The sequence below is a fragment of the Chelonoidis abingdonii genome, chromosome 3 (genome assembly GCF_003597395.2).
Source record: "Chelonoidis abingdonii isolate Lonesome George chromosome 3, CheloAbing_2.0, whole genome shotgun sequence".
NCBI classification, from domain to species: domain Eukaryota; kingdom Metazoa; phylum Chordata; order Testudines; family Testudinidae; genus Chelonoidis; species Chelonoidis abingdonii.
In genome coordinates this window covers 146,734,907-146,751,872 of record NC_133771.1, presented here as the reverse complement: position 1 = coordinate 146,751,872, position 16,966 = coordinate 146,734,907, and the positions used below count along the sequence as shown (strand labels likewise).

The 16,966-nt window shown below is 43.4% G+C and overlaps 1 protein-coding gene across 1 annotated transcript in view; it reads right to left on the bottom strand.

Moving 5' to 3' along the window:
* Positions 1-9,040: 9,040 nt before the first annotated feature.
* The window catches only part of CATSPERE (catsper channel auxiliary subunit epsilon), a 109,857-nt gene continuing 101,931 nt past the window's right edge, over positions 9,041-16,966 (bottom strand). Inside the window, exons 15-17 of the mRNA XM_075063479.1 lie at positions 15,806-15,963; positions 10,248-10,301; positions 9,041-9,227 (exon numbers count right to left, since the gene is read on the bottom strand). Coding sequence (XP_074919580.1) covers positions 9,041-9,227; positions 10,248-10,301; positions 15,806-15,963 — 399 coding nt within the window. The remainder of the gene's footprint in view (positions 9,228-10,247; positions 10,302-15,805; positions 15,964-16,966) is intronic.

The window sequence follows — 16,966 nt, the reverse complement described above, 5'->3', positions numbered from 1 at the left end:
TGGTCCTGCGGCTCTGGTGGAGCTGCCGCAGGCTGGAGGTCCACCGGAGCCGCGGAGCAGCGGACCCTCCGCAGGAATGCCTGCGGCAGGTCCACTGGACCCGCGGGACCCGGGGACCCTCCGCAGGCACGCCTGTGGCAGGTCCACCGGAGCCGCTTGCTGCCCCCCTCCCCCGCAAAATGCCGCCCCCCAGTAATCCTGGCGCCTTAAAAGATTGCCTAGGCCACCTAAATGGAAGCGCCGGCCCTGGCCCAACCACAGTTAGGGAATTCCATTGCAGCAAAGCCATCTACTATAACCTGCACATCTCCCAGAGTCACTACCTTTGATAGTAGCAGCTCAGTGATTGCGTTGGCTACTTGCATGACAGCAACCCCCACAGTAGATTTGTCCACTCCAAGCTGATTCCTGACTGACTGGTAGCTGTCTGGCGTTGCAAACTTCCAGAGGGCTATAGCCACTTGCTTGTGAACTGTGAGGGCTGCTCTCATCTTGGTATGCTTGCAGTTCAGGGCAGGGGAAAACAAGTCACAAAGTTCCATGAAAGTGCCCTTACACATGCGAAAGTTTCGGAGCCACTGGGAATCATCCCAGACCTGCAACACTATGCGGTCCCACCAGTCTGTGCTTCTTTCCCAGGCCCAGAATCAGCGTTCCACGGCATGAACCTGCCCCATTAACACCATGACGTCCACATTGCTGGGGCCCACGCTTTGAGAGAAGTCTGTGTCCATGTCCTCATCACTCTGGTCACCACATTGCCGTCGCCTCCTCACCTGGTTTCAGCTTCTGTTTCTGCATAAACTGTATTTATTACATTATTGTAGTGATCAGATTTTTTTCAAAAAGTATTCTTGCACACAAAATTGTAGTTCTAGCCTCAATATTTAAAAACAATTAAGTAAACATAATGAAAAGTAAACATTTTTAAAAATGTGCAGGTGACTTCTTGCTTGCTCTGGACTCATTGCTCCTACCATATTTTTAAAAACATATTTCTATTATTTTTCTAATATAGAGCAAAAGTTATTATACAGGTTATTGCACAGTGTTCTACCTGGAAAAATAAAAGAGGCAAAGATAATATGTTCAAGAGAAAAGAATAATACTTTTCTAAAGATATCAGGCCTGATTTTCCACTCCAGTGCATTTATACCAGTGTGACTCCACTGATTTCAATGGAATTCCCTCAGTGTAAACCACTGTAACAGAGAAATAAGACCACCAATTCTGACAGATCACATTGGGTCTGTGCCATCTGCTAGAACTCAGCAGAAACATCTGAGACTAATGAGTTTTCAGAACTGTTATTCTCAACTATAGTAAATTATATATTTCACGCCTGCTGAATGTACTCTGGTGCAATCCACAAAGCTACTTACTCTCATAAGTCCCGTTTTGGGGCACCGCTGCGATTAAAAAACTCCTGGTTGGCTGCTACCTAACTTCACTCGGCACTTCAGTTTTTGCCTCTGGGCATGAACGCTGCCACCTCCTTCTAGGCTCCCAGGTGCCTATCACCTGCTTGAGCATGATCACTTCCTCACATTAGGTGTCTGGATGCCTATCTCCTGTCTAAACTCCAGAGTGACTTACAGACTGGGAAAGATAGGCATTCAGCCACCTAAATCATTTGCAGAGGTCCAGTCCACTAGACATGGTCAGAAGCTGCCTACTGGATTGGGCCCTTCAGACTAGTTCACACAAAACAGCGGGGAGGCTTCCTATATAACCTTTAGCCTAGTGTACTCATCCAGGATGTGGGAAACACTCCCCCAGCCCCCAGTTCAAATCCCATTCCTACTGAGGGGAAGAAAGGATTTGACAAGAGCTTAGCCACCTCTCAGGGGAGTGCCCTAACCACTATGCTATAGGGCAGAGGTCTTTAAACTGTGGGGTGTGCCCCATAGGTGAGAGCATAGTAACATTCAGGGGGCTGTGGCTGGGGCCCGAGGAGGGAGTGCTGCCCAGCTCCGCTTCTGACCACAGCTCTGGCTGCCAGCCCTGCTCCCAGCTGAAGCTGCAGGTCTTGTCCCCTGGCTGAGGGTCCACTGCCACCCCTGCCCCCAGCTGTGGCCCCAGCCTCAGCCCCCTTACCCGTGTCCTCATCCCCTCCTCCCACAGCTGTAGCCCCACTCCTGGCTCTCAAGGGCGAGGCATAAGGGGGGTGGGGCAAGGTAAAGTTTGGGGACCACTGCTATCGAGTCATTCTAAATCTGTCACAGCCCCAGTTAATATTTAATTAAACTAGAACAACTTCAATAGGAGAGATGGAGGGAGACCCCCTCAGCCCTGCATCAGTATATTCCATAGCCTAGTAGTTGGAGTACATACTCACCTGCGAGGTGGTTAATCCCTGTTCAAATTCCTTCTCTTTCTCATGCTGAATGAGCACCCAATCCACTAGGCTGATGGTTATAAGGGAGGTCTTCCTGTTTTGTTTCGGGTCTTTCACTTGACTTAGGTGGTCAAAGACGTATCTCCCCGCATTTGTGGATCGCAAGCAGAGCTAGGCACCTATCTCCAAGAGAGGGCTGGGGCTTAGGACACACTCCTCTGGTCAGTCTCTCCCATTGGCTAGCTCCACTCCTAGCATGCTAGCTTTGTGATTCACAGTCAAAGGTGCCTGTCTCTCTCCATTCATTGTGTAGGTCCTAACTCAGGCTTTGCTGTGTTGTTCTAGGTACCTTAAAATTAGGCTCTGCGATGCTCAGCAGCACAACAGCTAAGTTCCTTTGTGGACCTGGGACTCAGTGCCTAACTCCCAGTAAATGGCACCTAGACAATGTGGTAATACATGCTCTAGAAACTCTATTAAATTATATCCTTGTGGGCAAAAGGCCAAGGTCATTAACTAATGCTAAAAGCAGCTCTAGCTTTGGAAGACAGGTGGGAGAGTATCAATCTATTACAATTTATTGTTTAAAAAAGAAGAATCTGAGGTAAATAATTTCAGTTCATCCAAAAATACTAGTTGTAATCAATCAATTCCCATTCTTGGGGGTTAACAAAATCAGAGATGGGTCCATGGCAACAACATTTCTGCCAAAAGCAGTCCCCATACCATAACTACATGGCCAGCTACTAACCACACACTGAGGTAGTGAGAGTTGGAGTCCCATGACAAGAAGAATTTGAAACTCCAGGCATGTATGGAATTGAGTAGATAGTAGGCAGCTCTGGACTGCACTGGAGACTTAGACAAACCAAAGGTTTGATTTGGTATTTTAGTTACAACCAAGGAAAATCAGACTAGCCCCCAAACATGGTGACCAAAGAAGTACTGCTAGCTAGGTCAAAAAGAAAGGCTGGGGAGAAGAATCAGTTCTCTGCACAGGAAACTATAATGAATTACCCAAAAGGCCGTCATGTTATGAGGAAAGTTGTGTATTTTCTGGACTGCAGGAATGGTGATGAACTCTGCTCACACCAGTTCATTCTCATTCCTTTTAATCATGGGAAGGATTGGATTGGATTGAACAAAACTTCAGAATAATCAATCAGAGAACTCATTCAGAACTTCTGTGGCTCATTGTTTTCTCAAGAAATATTGACGATCCTAGAATATATATCATCATATCTCTGAGCAGCACTTTGAAGAGAGATCTCTTTTACCTGTTTCATAATACTAAGAAATTAGAGCCATGTGGTAAGAAATACCGTCTACTAGCAGTACATCCCATGGCTATCAAGACCAAATCAACCAGTTCTGGAAACATAACTAGATCTGCAGTTTAATCTGCTAAAGATCTGAAGTCTACAAATGCAATAGAGTGGCACTGTTGGAAGCATGTATAGTCTAGGTGCAAATTATGCTAAATGAGATGTAACTAGCAAACTGTAGAATGCTAAAAAGAGTTCCCTTCAATCCTCTCATACTAGGTGTTATTATTCCTATTTTAGTAATAAGTAAAGAGAAACAGAAAAATTAAGATGGCAGGAGAAGAGAGGAGCATTGTGAGCTTCTGAGTTAGGCAGAGTCTGCAAGTCAGAATTTCTGAAGCTGGCTCTGATACTAATTTGCTATGGGTCTTTAAGCAGGTCTCTAAGCATCAGTTTTCCCATCTCAAAAATGGAAACAGTGATATATATCTTCCACGCAGGGGTGTTGTGAAGTCTGCCTAAATAATGAATGTAAAGAGCTATGTAAGTGCAAAGTGTTATTAAAGCTAGTCACTGGCAGAGATAGAAAGAGAACCTGGGAGTTCCTGGCTACCACTCTGCATTCAATGCACTAACTACACTATCCTATTTTAAGGACATAAATAATCACTTTTATGTTTTCAGTAGGAATGAACTGCTTTCACTTCAGGTCAAAAATTCACAGCTGCAAATTTTCAAGCAAAATTGGCTTTATGATTTTTTGTATGCCTCAATGCAAAATTTCTAATCTACTTAAATGTCAGAGGTGTGAATCATGCTAAAAAACTCATGAATTCTTTGAGCCAGTTTTGCACCACTGTATTAGTTTTTATGATTTTCATGCACAGCAGAGTGTGGCTCTGTTATCTTTTATGAAAGAAAGTGATTCTTAACCTGTCCATAGGCTCAACCAATGAGCTATCTTTATTCATTAACTTGTGTGGATTTGTAATTGCACCGATCATTTTACACCAACTAAAACAACCATGCATTAAAAATATAAGCTTTTCAAAATAACTAACTTTGACAACTAGAAAATTTTGGCTAGCAGTGGAAACGTCTTCAAATGGAACTATGGAAACTGATTTAAATGTTTTTTATAGTTTGTAATTGCCACATCATGTCTTTCAACTTTTTTACGAGATTAACTATTAAAGTAGATGATAAACTCTTATGATAAACTAGGCCACTCTACATTTTTATTGTATAAATTAACATTTTTATTAAGCACCAATAAAAATCAGACCAGTAAAATTCCTTCAGGAATAAAATCCATTGCAACTTTAAACAAAGTAAATTCTATTTAAAATGCTCAGACAATACCTATTAGGTTAGTAATAAAAATATTCAATTTGCTGTGTCTGAACGTATTATGTTACAGTAGCTGATGTGATTTGATTCTCTTTTGAAGCTTTACAAAATATACTAGTTACTTGAAGGAGCTGCGGTGGGGTCTGTTGAACATCCGAGTTCACTAAATTGTTACAAAATTTGTTTCAAGTTTGTAAACAGAAATCTAGTACATTTTGCATGCAGTTGCAGCTATCAAGATTCACATTCAATAAATTACAACCAATAATATATTTGAATTGAAGATGTGATCACAGAAGTTTTCAGATCTGAGTAACTATTTGTCATAAAATTTACAATAGACATAGAGAATTATAGGTGTCAGAATATTTTAGACGTAGCATTATCTACCAAGTCTTTGAAACATATTTTTTATACAAGGCTCTGATCTATTCAAAGTATAAGTGATTATTAGAATCTGAGGGCCAGATCATCAGTTAGTATAAATCAGTGTAGCTACACTGAAGTCAATGGAGTTGCTCCAACATTGACCAGCTGACAATCTGGTTCTAACTGTCTTATGGACAAGGAGATTCATTGACTTATACTTGTGAAGGGGAGGCATTGTTACTCACTCATGCGGAAAGGCAGCTTTAAAGTGCAATTGGGGTTTCACAGGAGCCCAGTCACTATACACCATCCAAAAATATGTTGAATCAGCATATCTCCCTGTCCTAGTGCTTTGGGGACTGCAGTGGCTGCATACAGGCCCTTGACAGAGTGGAAGTTTTGTATTGACGCAGCTGTCCCCCAGATTTCAAATTGCCAAAAGCTATGCATGCTAGTTATGCTGATGAAAGCCAGCATAAATTGGGGCTGTGTCATAGATAGATAGTTAAGGGTTAATAACTCTTTTACCTGTAAAGGGTTAAGAAGCTCAGTAAACCTGGCTGACACCTGACCAGAGGACCAATAGGGGGACAAGATACTTTCAAATCTTGGTGGAGGGAAGTCTTTGTTTGTGCTTTTTGTTTGGGGGTGTGTTCGCGCTTTTGGACTAAGAGGCCGAACTGTCATCCAGGCTATGCCAAATCTTTCTGAATACGGTCTTTCATATTAAAAATTGGTAGAATCTAGCAGGCAAGCGGGATTAGAGGAAAAAGTCCTGTATAGAAGACAAAGCAGGAGACGCTTCCTTTCAAAGTAGGGGGACAGATTTATGGTTGTCGAGAGCGCAACAGGTCATAAAAATGGAAGCGTCATGGGAAGGACCAGTTACGTCCAAGACCGCTAGGATTGCTTAAGCTATCCATAGCAATTCGCCCACTTCAACACCTAAAGTCTAAATGTGTACCATGTTAATTCTCTCAAGCCTTTTATTCCAGAGCTTAAGGGTTTGTCCATGTTACAGCCCCAGGAAGGAATGACGCTGAGTGCCGACGGTGTTCTACGAAGGAAAAAGTTGACGATATGGCCGAGAAGAGGTGCACCTCCACAACCCTGGAACATCTGCACTAGCAACAGAATCAAGGTAGCTGCTTGAACTGCTTCGCCCCAATGTTCTCCAGCCCACCCATGGATGATCTGAACGGGCAATACAATTAAACCCCGACCCCACTCAGTTCTCTTCATGCCAAGCTTGCTATAGTGAATGGGAAGAGCTCAAACATGCTTACAAGATTGCGGTAAATCCGCCCCTCTACCATGCAGTAGGTAGTCCGGTGGTTCTAGTATCCATATCAGGATTGGGGAAAATGCTTTTGCGTGGACTACCCGTAGATGCTAAACGCTGTAATCGCTCACAACAAGCTAATTCCAAGTGCCCTACGCACCCATATGGCTATTGAGAACGTTGGACTATGCCAGTTCATCCTCCAGTTACAATAGACTTAACCAAGGGGTACTGGCTAAGTACTGCTAGCAGTAATGACCCGCCAAAGAAAGGTTAGCGCTTATCATCACCGCATGCAGGGGTGTATGAATTAATGTGCTTCCTTTGGGCTGCGAAATGCACCGCATCTCTCAAAGACTTGTAGCTGTTCTCTAGCAGGATTGGGATGATGCTGTTTGCCATACTCAATGATGTGGCCATTTCTGTATCAATGGGTAGAACAGCGCTGGAACATCTGAAAACTCTTCTAAAGCGCATCTTCTGGCAAGGCAGGACTAACTTTAAGGCTAAAAGTTAAATAGGCAAAACAGAGTGCTTACTGGACATCCAGGTGTCAGGAACGATAATCCCTACATAGTCAAAGGTAGCTCATCCAAAAGCTGGGCGTCAAAGTCAAGAGAAACAGGTCCAATCCTTCTAAACTTGGCCGCATATTCCCAGGCAGATTTGTAGCCAACACAGCCAAATCGCTGTCCCATAACAGACCTAGACACTTAAAAAGATCGCAACCAATATGCAGTAAGTGGACGATGGTCAGAAGGCTTTTACCCCAGCTTAAGGCAACCTCATGTTGACTGTGCTAAGGGACCTCAGACTTGACAAACATCCTAGTAACCACAGATGCGTCTGAGGCTGTGGTTGTAGGAAGAAGTTTAATGCAAGGAAGACGATCGAGAATTTTCATTCCTGTCGGTTTCTAGGCAAAAAACTGGTCTGAGAGGAAAGCCCTGGTCAATCATGAAAAAGAACGCTATCGCCATTTGTGTAATGCCCTGGAAAAGCTACGCCATATGTTGGGGACGGCGTTTCCAGCTACAAACCTGAACCATGCCACTGCATATAGTGGGCTTCATACTCTTCCAAGGGAAACAAAAAAAACTCTTCGAGGAGTTAGCTCTCCAGAATTTTGATTTTGAATTTCAACGCCATTCAGGAGTTCGTAACAAAGTAGCTGCATGCAGTCCCTGTGAAGTTCTCCAGAATCAATCTGTTAAAATTGTCTTGGAAATGTGAATGTAGTATACTGTAATAGGTGCAGTGTTTTATTATACTGTTTATTCTAAGTTCTGAGGAAGAATCACCGCCAGTGTGGTTCCACTACTTGTCTGAGATTTGGCGGTCGTGTCCATAAACAGATTAGTTCAGGGTTAACGTCTCTTTTACCTGTAAGGTTAAGAAGTCTCAGTAAAGCTGCGACACCCTGAAAAAGAGCAACTAGGGGAGATCAGATACTGTTCAAATCTGGAGGATGGGAAAATCTTTGCTTTGTGCTTTTGTTTTGAGGGTTTTTCGCTCTTAGAGGACTAATGTGGACGCAGAGCGTACATTAGGCTCTCCAATATCTTATCTGAATCAGTCGTTTCATGTTCATATATGTAAGTAATAGCCAGGCAGGCGGATATCTTATGTTTGTTTTCTCAACGTGTGAATGTTTCTTTTTTGCTGGAAGGATCTTTTACTTCGTTGCTGTAACTTTGAATTTAGGTGGGGGGGTCCCCTCTGGTCTATATGAATCTGAGTACTCCTGTAAAGTACATTTTCCACCTGATTACAGAGATAATTTTACCTTTTCTCTTCTTTATTAATAAGCTTTCTGTTTTCAGATCTGATTGATTTTCTTGTTTTAAGCCATTCCAAGGGATTGGGTCTGAATCACCGGGATTAGATGGGGGGTGAAAGGAGAGGGGATGGATTAAATTCCGCTTGTTTTAAGATCAAGGAGTTAAAATCTGTTTCACCGCGGGAACTGGTGAAGTCCCTCAATGCAGCCCAGGGAGGGGAAAGTTTTGGGGGGGACAGGTAGTGCCCCAGACACTGAAATTTCTGGGTGATGGCAGCGTTACCAGATCTAAGCTAGTAATTAAGCTTAGAAGTGTTCATGCAGGTCCCCACTTTTGTACTCTAAAGTTCAAAGTGGGGAAAAAACATTGACAGGCTGAATCAAGCCTAAAGATCATAAATATATTTTAATTTAATTTAATTTAATTTGGTTTGAGAGGTGGCTACTAAGGGGGCCATAAACTGCCCTCCATCTATACACACAAAGGAAAGCAATGGGATATGTTAAGCTTAATGGTAGAGCTGAAAACTTATATGAAAGGTGAAAAGCTGTTTGTGAAAACAACCCTTAACAATCCAACAATATTGAAATTATTTAAAAAGCCAATGTACTCTTACAATTTCTTTATACAGAATGCCATCAGTATGGTAGATAAATTATTGGTCCTTCTTCAACTCATGTGCTGTCTTTCTTGTTTGATCTTGTTGGTCATGTGATGGCAGTGGATCAACATAAATGAGTGCTCGATAAATCTTCACATACCTGAAGTAGCTTACAATAAGGATGCCCCCAAAAATGGACAGTATGAGGATTGAAAAGCCAGCAACCTCACCAATGTTTGGACTGAAATACAAATGAGATTCGATTAAGAATAGATGTGGTAAATTTTCAAATTCTCCCCTTATTTAGTCAAGACTCTCTTTGACTTTATATTGATAGAAGACATAACTCTATTTGGAATGATGTCTTCTGAAACCTCTTAAAAATGATATGCATCTTCATGAAAATATAGCTGATTAATGATTAAGTTTCTCTTTTACTCTTCTTTACGCTCATGATGATGTAGAAGTCAAGAGCAAAATCCAAATGATTTTCCAGAGAAGTCAATGGCAAGACTCTATGATTTTAGTGGGACCAGGATCAAACACTTTATAAAGAGGTGAGTGAATACAATGGGCAAACTATTGTGGAAGAAACAAAACACTCTCAGGTTGGAAGCAACAAAATCAGAGAGAGCTTTATTCAAGCAATTGCAGGGAAAGAATACAACTGGCAGAGAGCATCTCTGTCTCAGTTTCTCCAAAGTACAAGCAAAATCACACAAGCATTTATACCTCTTTTTGACGTGCATGAAATAAAAAAACATCTACATTCTATTTAGACTACTTGCTATCTAGTCCAGTATTTTCTCACTTTCTCTTCTCAAAAACATTGTTATCTCAAGGCTAGGTCACACTGACTATTCTGCTGTTTTCCACTCGCTTCTGACGTGAGCTCTGCTTCTACAGGTCCTGTGATATTAGGCTAAGACTTAGCTCAACAGTTGTTCTGTCTCTGACACTTAAATGGCTGCACTTAAATCCTCTCTTTCTTTCCCTGCTTCCACAGTATAAAAGTTCATTCTGGTATAGAAATATTACTGGTTCCAGAGATATTGCCTATACTTAAAATAGGGAATACCGTTAGAACTGGAATGAAATTGTACCATACCATACGGCTAATGGCTTGGATTTGGACATCATCTCTAAGATCTCATTACCTATCTGTAAGACTGGGAGTGTCGCCAAAGGACAACAATATTTTTTCCCTATATAAATATTAAATAATAATAAATTATGTTTAATTGTGGCTACTAGCAATTACCTTTCTACTATGCCATATGTACGGACTGCAAAGATTGTAGTTAAGTCACAAAAACTGGAATATAAAAAAAGACTGTTAAATATGTTCTCAACTATAAAAATATTCAGAATGAAAATACAGAATCACAATGAAACCATCTGGTGCCTACTTTCACCCCACCTCATGTACTAACTAAAAACTTTATTTAAACTTCAATAAACACATTCAACCATTTTTAAAAATGGTATACTTTTATGTAACTTTCATAATTTAATGCAACGTTGTCAATTCTACTGATTTTTTTGTGAGTGATGGGATTTCACCTGGGGCTGGAGCCAATCTTGCAATGATGTGAGTTGCTTTAGCTCTCTAGTGAATTTCAGCCTACCTGGAGGAAAACCCACTGACTGGCTCTTTTCTCCAGTTGCCTGCCTCCTGGGGAAGATCAGCCAATCAGAGCTGCTGCAGGTGCAAGCAGAGCACCCTCCCTCTAACCTCAGCAACCTGAAGCCATTCTCACAGGAGGGGAGAGGATAATGGAGAACAGAAAGAGCCCAGCAGCACTGGGCAGCTCCACTTCCTCCTCCCCACTCCTCTCCTGTGAGCAACGGGACAGCTCTCTGCTTCTCCCATCTCATCTGTTGTAACACCCAGCCTGAAATGGTTTGGGAGCTGAAGAACCCATGGAGCTGCCCTCCTAGTCTGGATGGGACTCTGCTGGAGCACCTCCATCCCCTTGGCATTGGAGAAGGGGTGAAGAACCCCAGGAGGAGCAGAAGTGGGGATGGGGAGGGGAAATTGTTGGGTGTTATATGGGGACTAATCAGCTGAACTGATGGGGGCTGGGAGGGGAAAAAAGATGAGAGGATGGGTAGATGTGGGGCTGGGGAGGCTGGACAGAACTGATGTGGAGGCAGAACTGATGCAGGGATTGGTTCAGGGCTGGGAGGCATTACAGAGTAACACAAAAACATTCTACAAATACATTAGAAGCAAGAGGAAGACCAAGGACAGGGTAGGCCCATTACTCAATGGGGGTGGAGGGGAACAATAACAGAAAAAGCGGAGATGGCAGAAGTGCTAAATTAATTTTGTTTCAGTTTTCACCAAAAAGGTTAATAGCGATTGGATGTCTAACATAGTGAATGTCAGTGAAAATCAGAGGCTAAAATAGGGAAAGAACAAGTTAAAAATTACTTAGACAAGTTAGATGTCTTCAAGTTACTAGGGCCTAATGAAATATATTCTAGAATACTCAAGGAGCTGACTGAGGAGATATCTGAGCCATTAGCGATTATCTTTGAAAAGTCATGGAAGATGGGAGAGATTCCAGAGGACTAAAAAGGGGCAAATATAGTCAGGGGTGAAAGTAGACTAGTACAGCATACTGGTAAAAAGTGGCCGCCAGTACCTGCCTGTACGCAGCCAACATTAAAGCGCTGCTATGGCAGCACTTTAACATCACTGCCCCTTTTCCCCCTCCCAGCAGCCTTGCCGGTAGGGACCCTATCGGTAGGGCCGCAAATGGGATGGGATTGTGGTGTAAAAAGGGCAGCTGCCCTGCAGCATGGTGATTTAAAGAGCTCCGGGTCCTTTTAAATCGCTGCCAGGCCCCAGGTGGTGTGGGTCAGGCAACGTGTATAGGCTGGCTGGGGGAGGCTGACCCCCAGCTCCACCCCCTTCTGCCCAAGGCCTCATCGCTTCTGGGGGCCCAGAGTCAGGCCCCCATACTGGTAAGTCTTCTGTGTTACTTTCACCCCTGAATATAGTGCCCATCCATAAAAAAGGCAGGACAACCCAGGGGATTACAGACCAGTCCACTTAACTTCAGTACCCAATCAGTTTGCAAACACCTAGAAGATCATAAGGTGATAAGTAGCAGCATGGATTTGTCAACAACACATTGTGTCAAACCTACCTAATAGCTTTCTTTGACTGAGTAACAAATCTTGTGGATGGGGGGAGGCGGTAACTGTGGTATATCTTGATGTTAGTAAGGCTTTTGATACTGTCTCGCATGACCTTCTCATAAATAAACTAGGGAAGTACAACCTACATGGAGCTACTATAAGGTGGGTGCATAACTGGAAAACAATTCCCAGAGATTAGTTATCAGTGGTTCACAGTCAAGTTGGAAGGGCATATCAATTGGGGTCCTGTGGGGATGAGTTCTCGGTCCAGCTCTGTTCAATATCTTCATCAGTGATTCAGATAATAGTACGGAGAGTACACTTATAAAGTTTGTGTATGATAAACTGGGAGGAGTTGCAAGTGCTTTGGGATTAAAATTCTAAATGATCTGAACAAACTGGAGAAGTGGTCTGAAGTAAACAGGATGAATTTCAATAAGGACAAATGCAGAGTACTCCACTTAGGAAGGAACAATTAGTTAGACACATACAAAATAGGAAATGACTGCCTAGGAAGGAGTATTGTGGAATGGGATCTGGGGGTCATAGTGGATCACGAACTAAATACAAGTCAACAGTGTAACATTTTACCAGCAAACAGCAAACGTCAATCTGCGGTGTATTAGCAGAAGTGTTTTAAGGAAGATATGAGAAGTAATTCTTCTACTCTACTCTGCACTGATTAGGCCTCAACTGGAATATTGTGTCCAGTTCTGGACACCACATTTCAGGAAAGATGTGGACAAATTAGAGGAAATCCAGAGAAGAACCACAAATACTATTAACTGTCTAGACAACATGACCCATTAGGGAAGACTGAAAAAACTGGGTTTCTTAGGTCTTGAGAAGAGAAGACTGAGAGGTGACATGATAACAGTTTTTAAATATATAAAAAGTTGTTACAAGGAGGAGGGAGAAAAATTGTTCTCCTTAACCTCTGAGGATAGGACAAGAAGCAATGGGCTTAAATTGCAGCAAGAGCAGTTTAGTTTGGACATTAGGAAAAACTTCTTAACTGTTAGAGTGGTTACGCACTGAAATAAATTGCCAGGGAGTACTTGGAATCTCCATCATTGGAGATTTTTAAGAGCAGATTAGACAAACACCTGTCAGAGATGGTCTAGATCGGGGTGGGCAAACTATGGTCTGTGGGCCAGATCCAACCTGCAAGCTGTTTTAATCTGGCCCTCAAGTTCCCACTGGGGAGCAGGATCTGGGGCTTGCCCTGCTCTAGTGCTCCAGCCAGACAGCAGGGTTGGAGGCCGCACCACGTGGCTCCCAGAGGCAGTGGCATGGCCCCCCTCTGGCACTCCATCCTGGGAGCAGGGTTGGGGGTCACGGCACACGACTCCTGGAAGTGGCGGCATCCCCCCCCCGGCTCCTATGCGTAGGGGCAGTCAGGGGCCTCCACTCTGCACACTGCTCCCACCCCATGCGCCATCCCTGCAGCTCCCATTGGCTGGGAACTGCAGCCAATGGGAGCTGCAGGGGTGGTGCCTGAGGATGGGTCAGTGTGCAGAGCCTCCTGGCCACACCTCCACGTAGGAGCCGGAGAAGAGAAATGCTGCTGCTTCTGGGAGCCGCTTGAGGTAAGCGATACCTGAAGCCTGCACCCCTGAGCCTCTCCCCATGTCTCATTCCCCTGCCCCAGCCCTGGTCCCCCTCGCACCCTCCAAACCCCTCAGTCCCAGCGTGGAGCACCCTCCTACACCCCAAACTCCTCATCCCCAGCCCCACCCCANCACCCCCCAACCAGAGTCCTCACCCCCTCCTCCACCCCAAACCCAATTTTGGGAGCATTCATGGCCCGCCATACAATTTCTATTCCCAGATGTGGCCCTCGGGCCAAAAAGTTTGCCCGCCCCTGGTCTAGATCATATATAGTCCTGCCATGAACGCAGGAGATTGGATTAGGTGACCTCTTGAGGTCCCTTCCAGTTCTATGATTCTATGATTCTGTGACAGGGGAAAAGGACTGATTTGGAAGTTGGGGGCAGAATAAATTGCTAGGAAGAGGATGGGCAGGTGTGGAGCTGAGAGCTCCTGCAGAGGGACCAAAATCACCTTACTCAATAAATCTGGGAGAATGGCTGACAGTAATTATAACATGCATAACAGCAAAGGCCAGGGCGAGTTCAAAACTCAAAAGATAAACCAAAAACACAATATAATTTTTAAAAATAAAATCTCATGATTTGGGGAGTTTCACTCATGACTTTTGAACATTTGGGGTTGGCAATATGTTTAATGTAATATTGATTTTTTTATATATATTGGGCGTTACACTGACTTTCTGTAATGGTGCTGACTTCCAGGAGCATCCTGGGGTGAGTTGTGACACCTTCCTTGCTTTAGAAAAAAACATATTGGACAAGATTCATCCTAGCAGTGGCACTAGGGCTGGTGTAGGGACTAATTTGTGCTCTGGCTGCTATAGGCCTTGTGCAGCCAGGAAATAGCTGGGTCATAGGGACATCCTAGCCAGTGCCCATCCTGCCCTCAATCTGCACCTGCATTGGTGGACACATCCCCTATGCTAGTGTATCCTCTCAGGGCCTCCTTCAGGGGAGGGTGTAGCCTGCACGAAGGGGCCATAAGGCAGGGATGAAATCCTTCCTTTGACGTTTTATCAATGAAATACCTCTGTGAGTGTTCTGTATTTATGGGTCTTTCTCACTATGTTTCAGAAACTATGTAGGATTCATGTTACTATATATTCCTAAATGGAATCCCTTATGGAGTTTATTAAAAATTTCCTTTACATTATGGCGCAGATACAATGAGAAACTGAAATGATTTATTAAAGGGAAGGCAAATATCCTTAAGGTGTGGCTAACCTTTGATAAGTGACTGTAAAAATGTCATTGTGCGGTTCAATATTTCTTGTCTTTCAATGATTCCCATATCAAATATATTCAGTTCACACAAGATTTTTTCTCCAAATACCAGCCCTCCAAACTCAACTTGAACTCTGAGAACCAAGCTAGGGTTTTCCTTGCTCAGACATATAATCACCATCTTTAGGCCAAATTAGACCCTCTGTTACAGCTGTGCAACCCCACTGTCTTCAGAATATACTCTCAGTGGCATTTATGCAGTTGAACTGTTATTCATAGATCCAGTTCACCAACTCTTATGTGCATTAGTTCTACAGTGCTAACAGGAATAACTTCCTTTTAGTCACTTAGCCTAAATTTGCAGAGATTACTCTGAATATATGCAAAGAGAAAATCTGTTAAGATAGATGACATTTTTACAGTCACTTTAGACAAAAACTGGTTTGACTGTCAGATCTCAGATGTACACTAATGTAATGGAGATTACAATCTGGCCCAGTGGGTCCTGTTGTCAAATCCACATGTTGAAGGCCTCTTACCTCCTTTCCATAAGGGCAGGATGAACATTATGTTTATAGCAGCCTATACGGAAAATGTCTAGAAATCTAAGAGGAGAAAATAATAGCTGCACAATGAAAGGGTTGTGGACACACAGAACCATATCTGAACCATCCATCAGTTAGAATTGGTAGTGGAAAATACCTGCAACATCTATGGCCAAGTGATACCTCAAGCAAAATAATTTTTTTAAATGATAGCAGTGGATACTTTATTAATCTTAATCCTAAATCAATCATTAAAGATTTTTTACATGTCAAAAAAGATAGCTAACCTGAAATTTGGGTCCACTATTTTCACTCTGAACACATAAATGCCACTGTACTCAGTAGGCCAAATGAGAGAATTATAACCAGAGTGGTTCATAATTTGATACAGCTGATTTAGGTCTCCTAGAGGTCCAAGTTCAGATTGAAAGCAGGATCTGTAATTCTGAATAGAAACAATAAAGGAAATTTTTTAAAACTACCTTTGACAAACAATTACATCTACTTGTCTGAGTTTCTGGACTTGTAATTACCTGCCTGCCCCCGCACCCCCCCGCCACTATATATATATTAAAAAAAAAAAAAAAATTCCCCTCTCATTCCTAGGGGCGGTATGTGTCTTCCTCAACCTCGGGTCCTCTACCAGAGGCCTGGGAGTTTGAGGGTTCTGCGTAGTACTTAGCTGTTTCCTCAGACGCATCTCGGCAGAGAGGCTCTGATGTGTTCTGGATCGTTGGAGCCACCACCCAGTCTTAGGAGTCACGCCCGATGTGCCAACCACCATGGGAACACTTGGCCTTCACTTTCACATCCTCTTAGTTCTGCTTTAGGCCTGGTACTTCTGCCAACTTCTATATTCGCTTCTCCTGAGTTGCTGTCACTTGCACTGCTATAAAGCTACACACGCTGTCTTTCTGGTCCTCTGTCTATTACCCACGCGATTCCTGTTGATTGTCCCGTACTGCTGTCCATCTGATCGGGAAGTCCACAGACACTTAACCCTGCTTAATTTCCACAACCTTCTGTGAATTCCCACTGGTCTTTGAAGGGTCCAGCCCAATCACGCTGTGCAGATGTTCTGTAACAATGCAAGCCACTTGTTGTTGCCGTTTCAGGTTGTATGCTTTCCTAGCCTGCATCTTCATCCTGCCACATTTGACTGTCTCTGAGGCCTCTCGCACTAGTCTGCACTGGGGTCCTCTCTACTGTGGTAGACCCTGCCTTCAATGGATCTGGTGCTCATGCCTGTCCTGTGCTGCTATGATCAGGCCTCAGTGCTGCTTTGAGTCCAGCCCTTCAAAGCCACTGTAGATTTCCCAATGTCACCACACTCAGCTATCTGTCGAGGTAACAGGTCCCATGCAGGGTCTTTGTCTTGCATGCACTTCTTCTGCTGTCTCTCCATGCGGCTGCGCTCAGCATCCTCAAGCCACCAATCTTGGAAACGT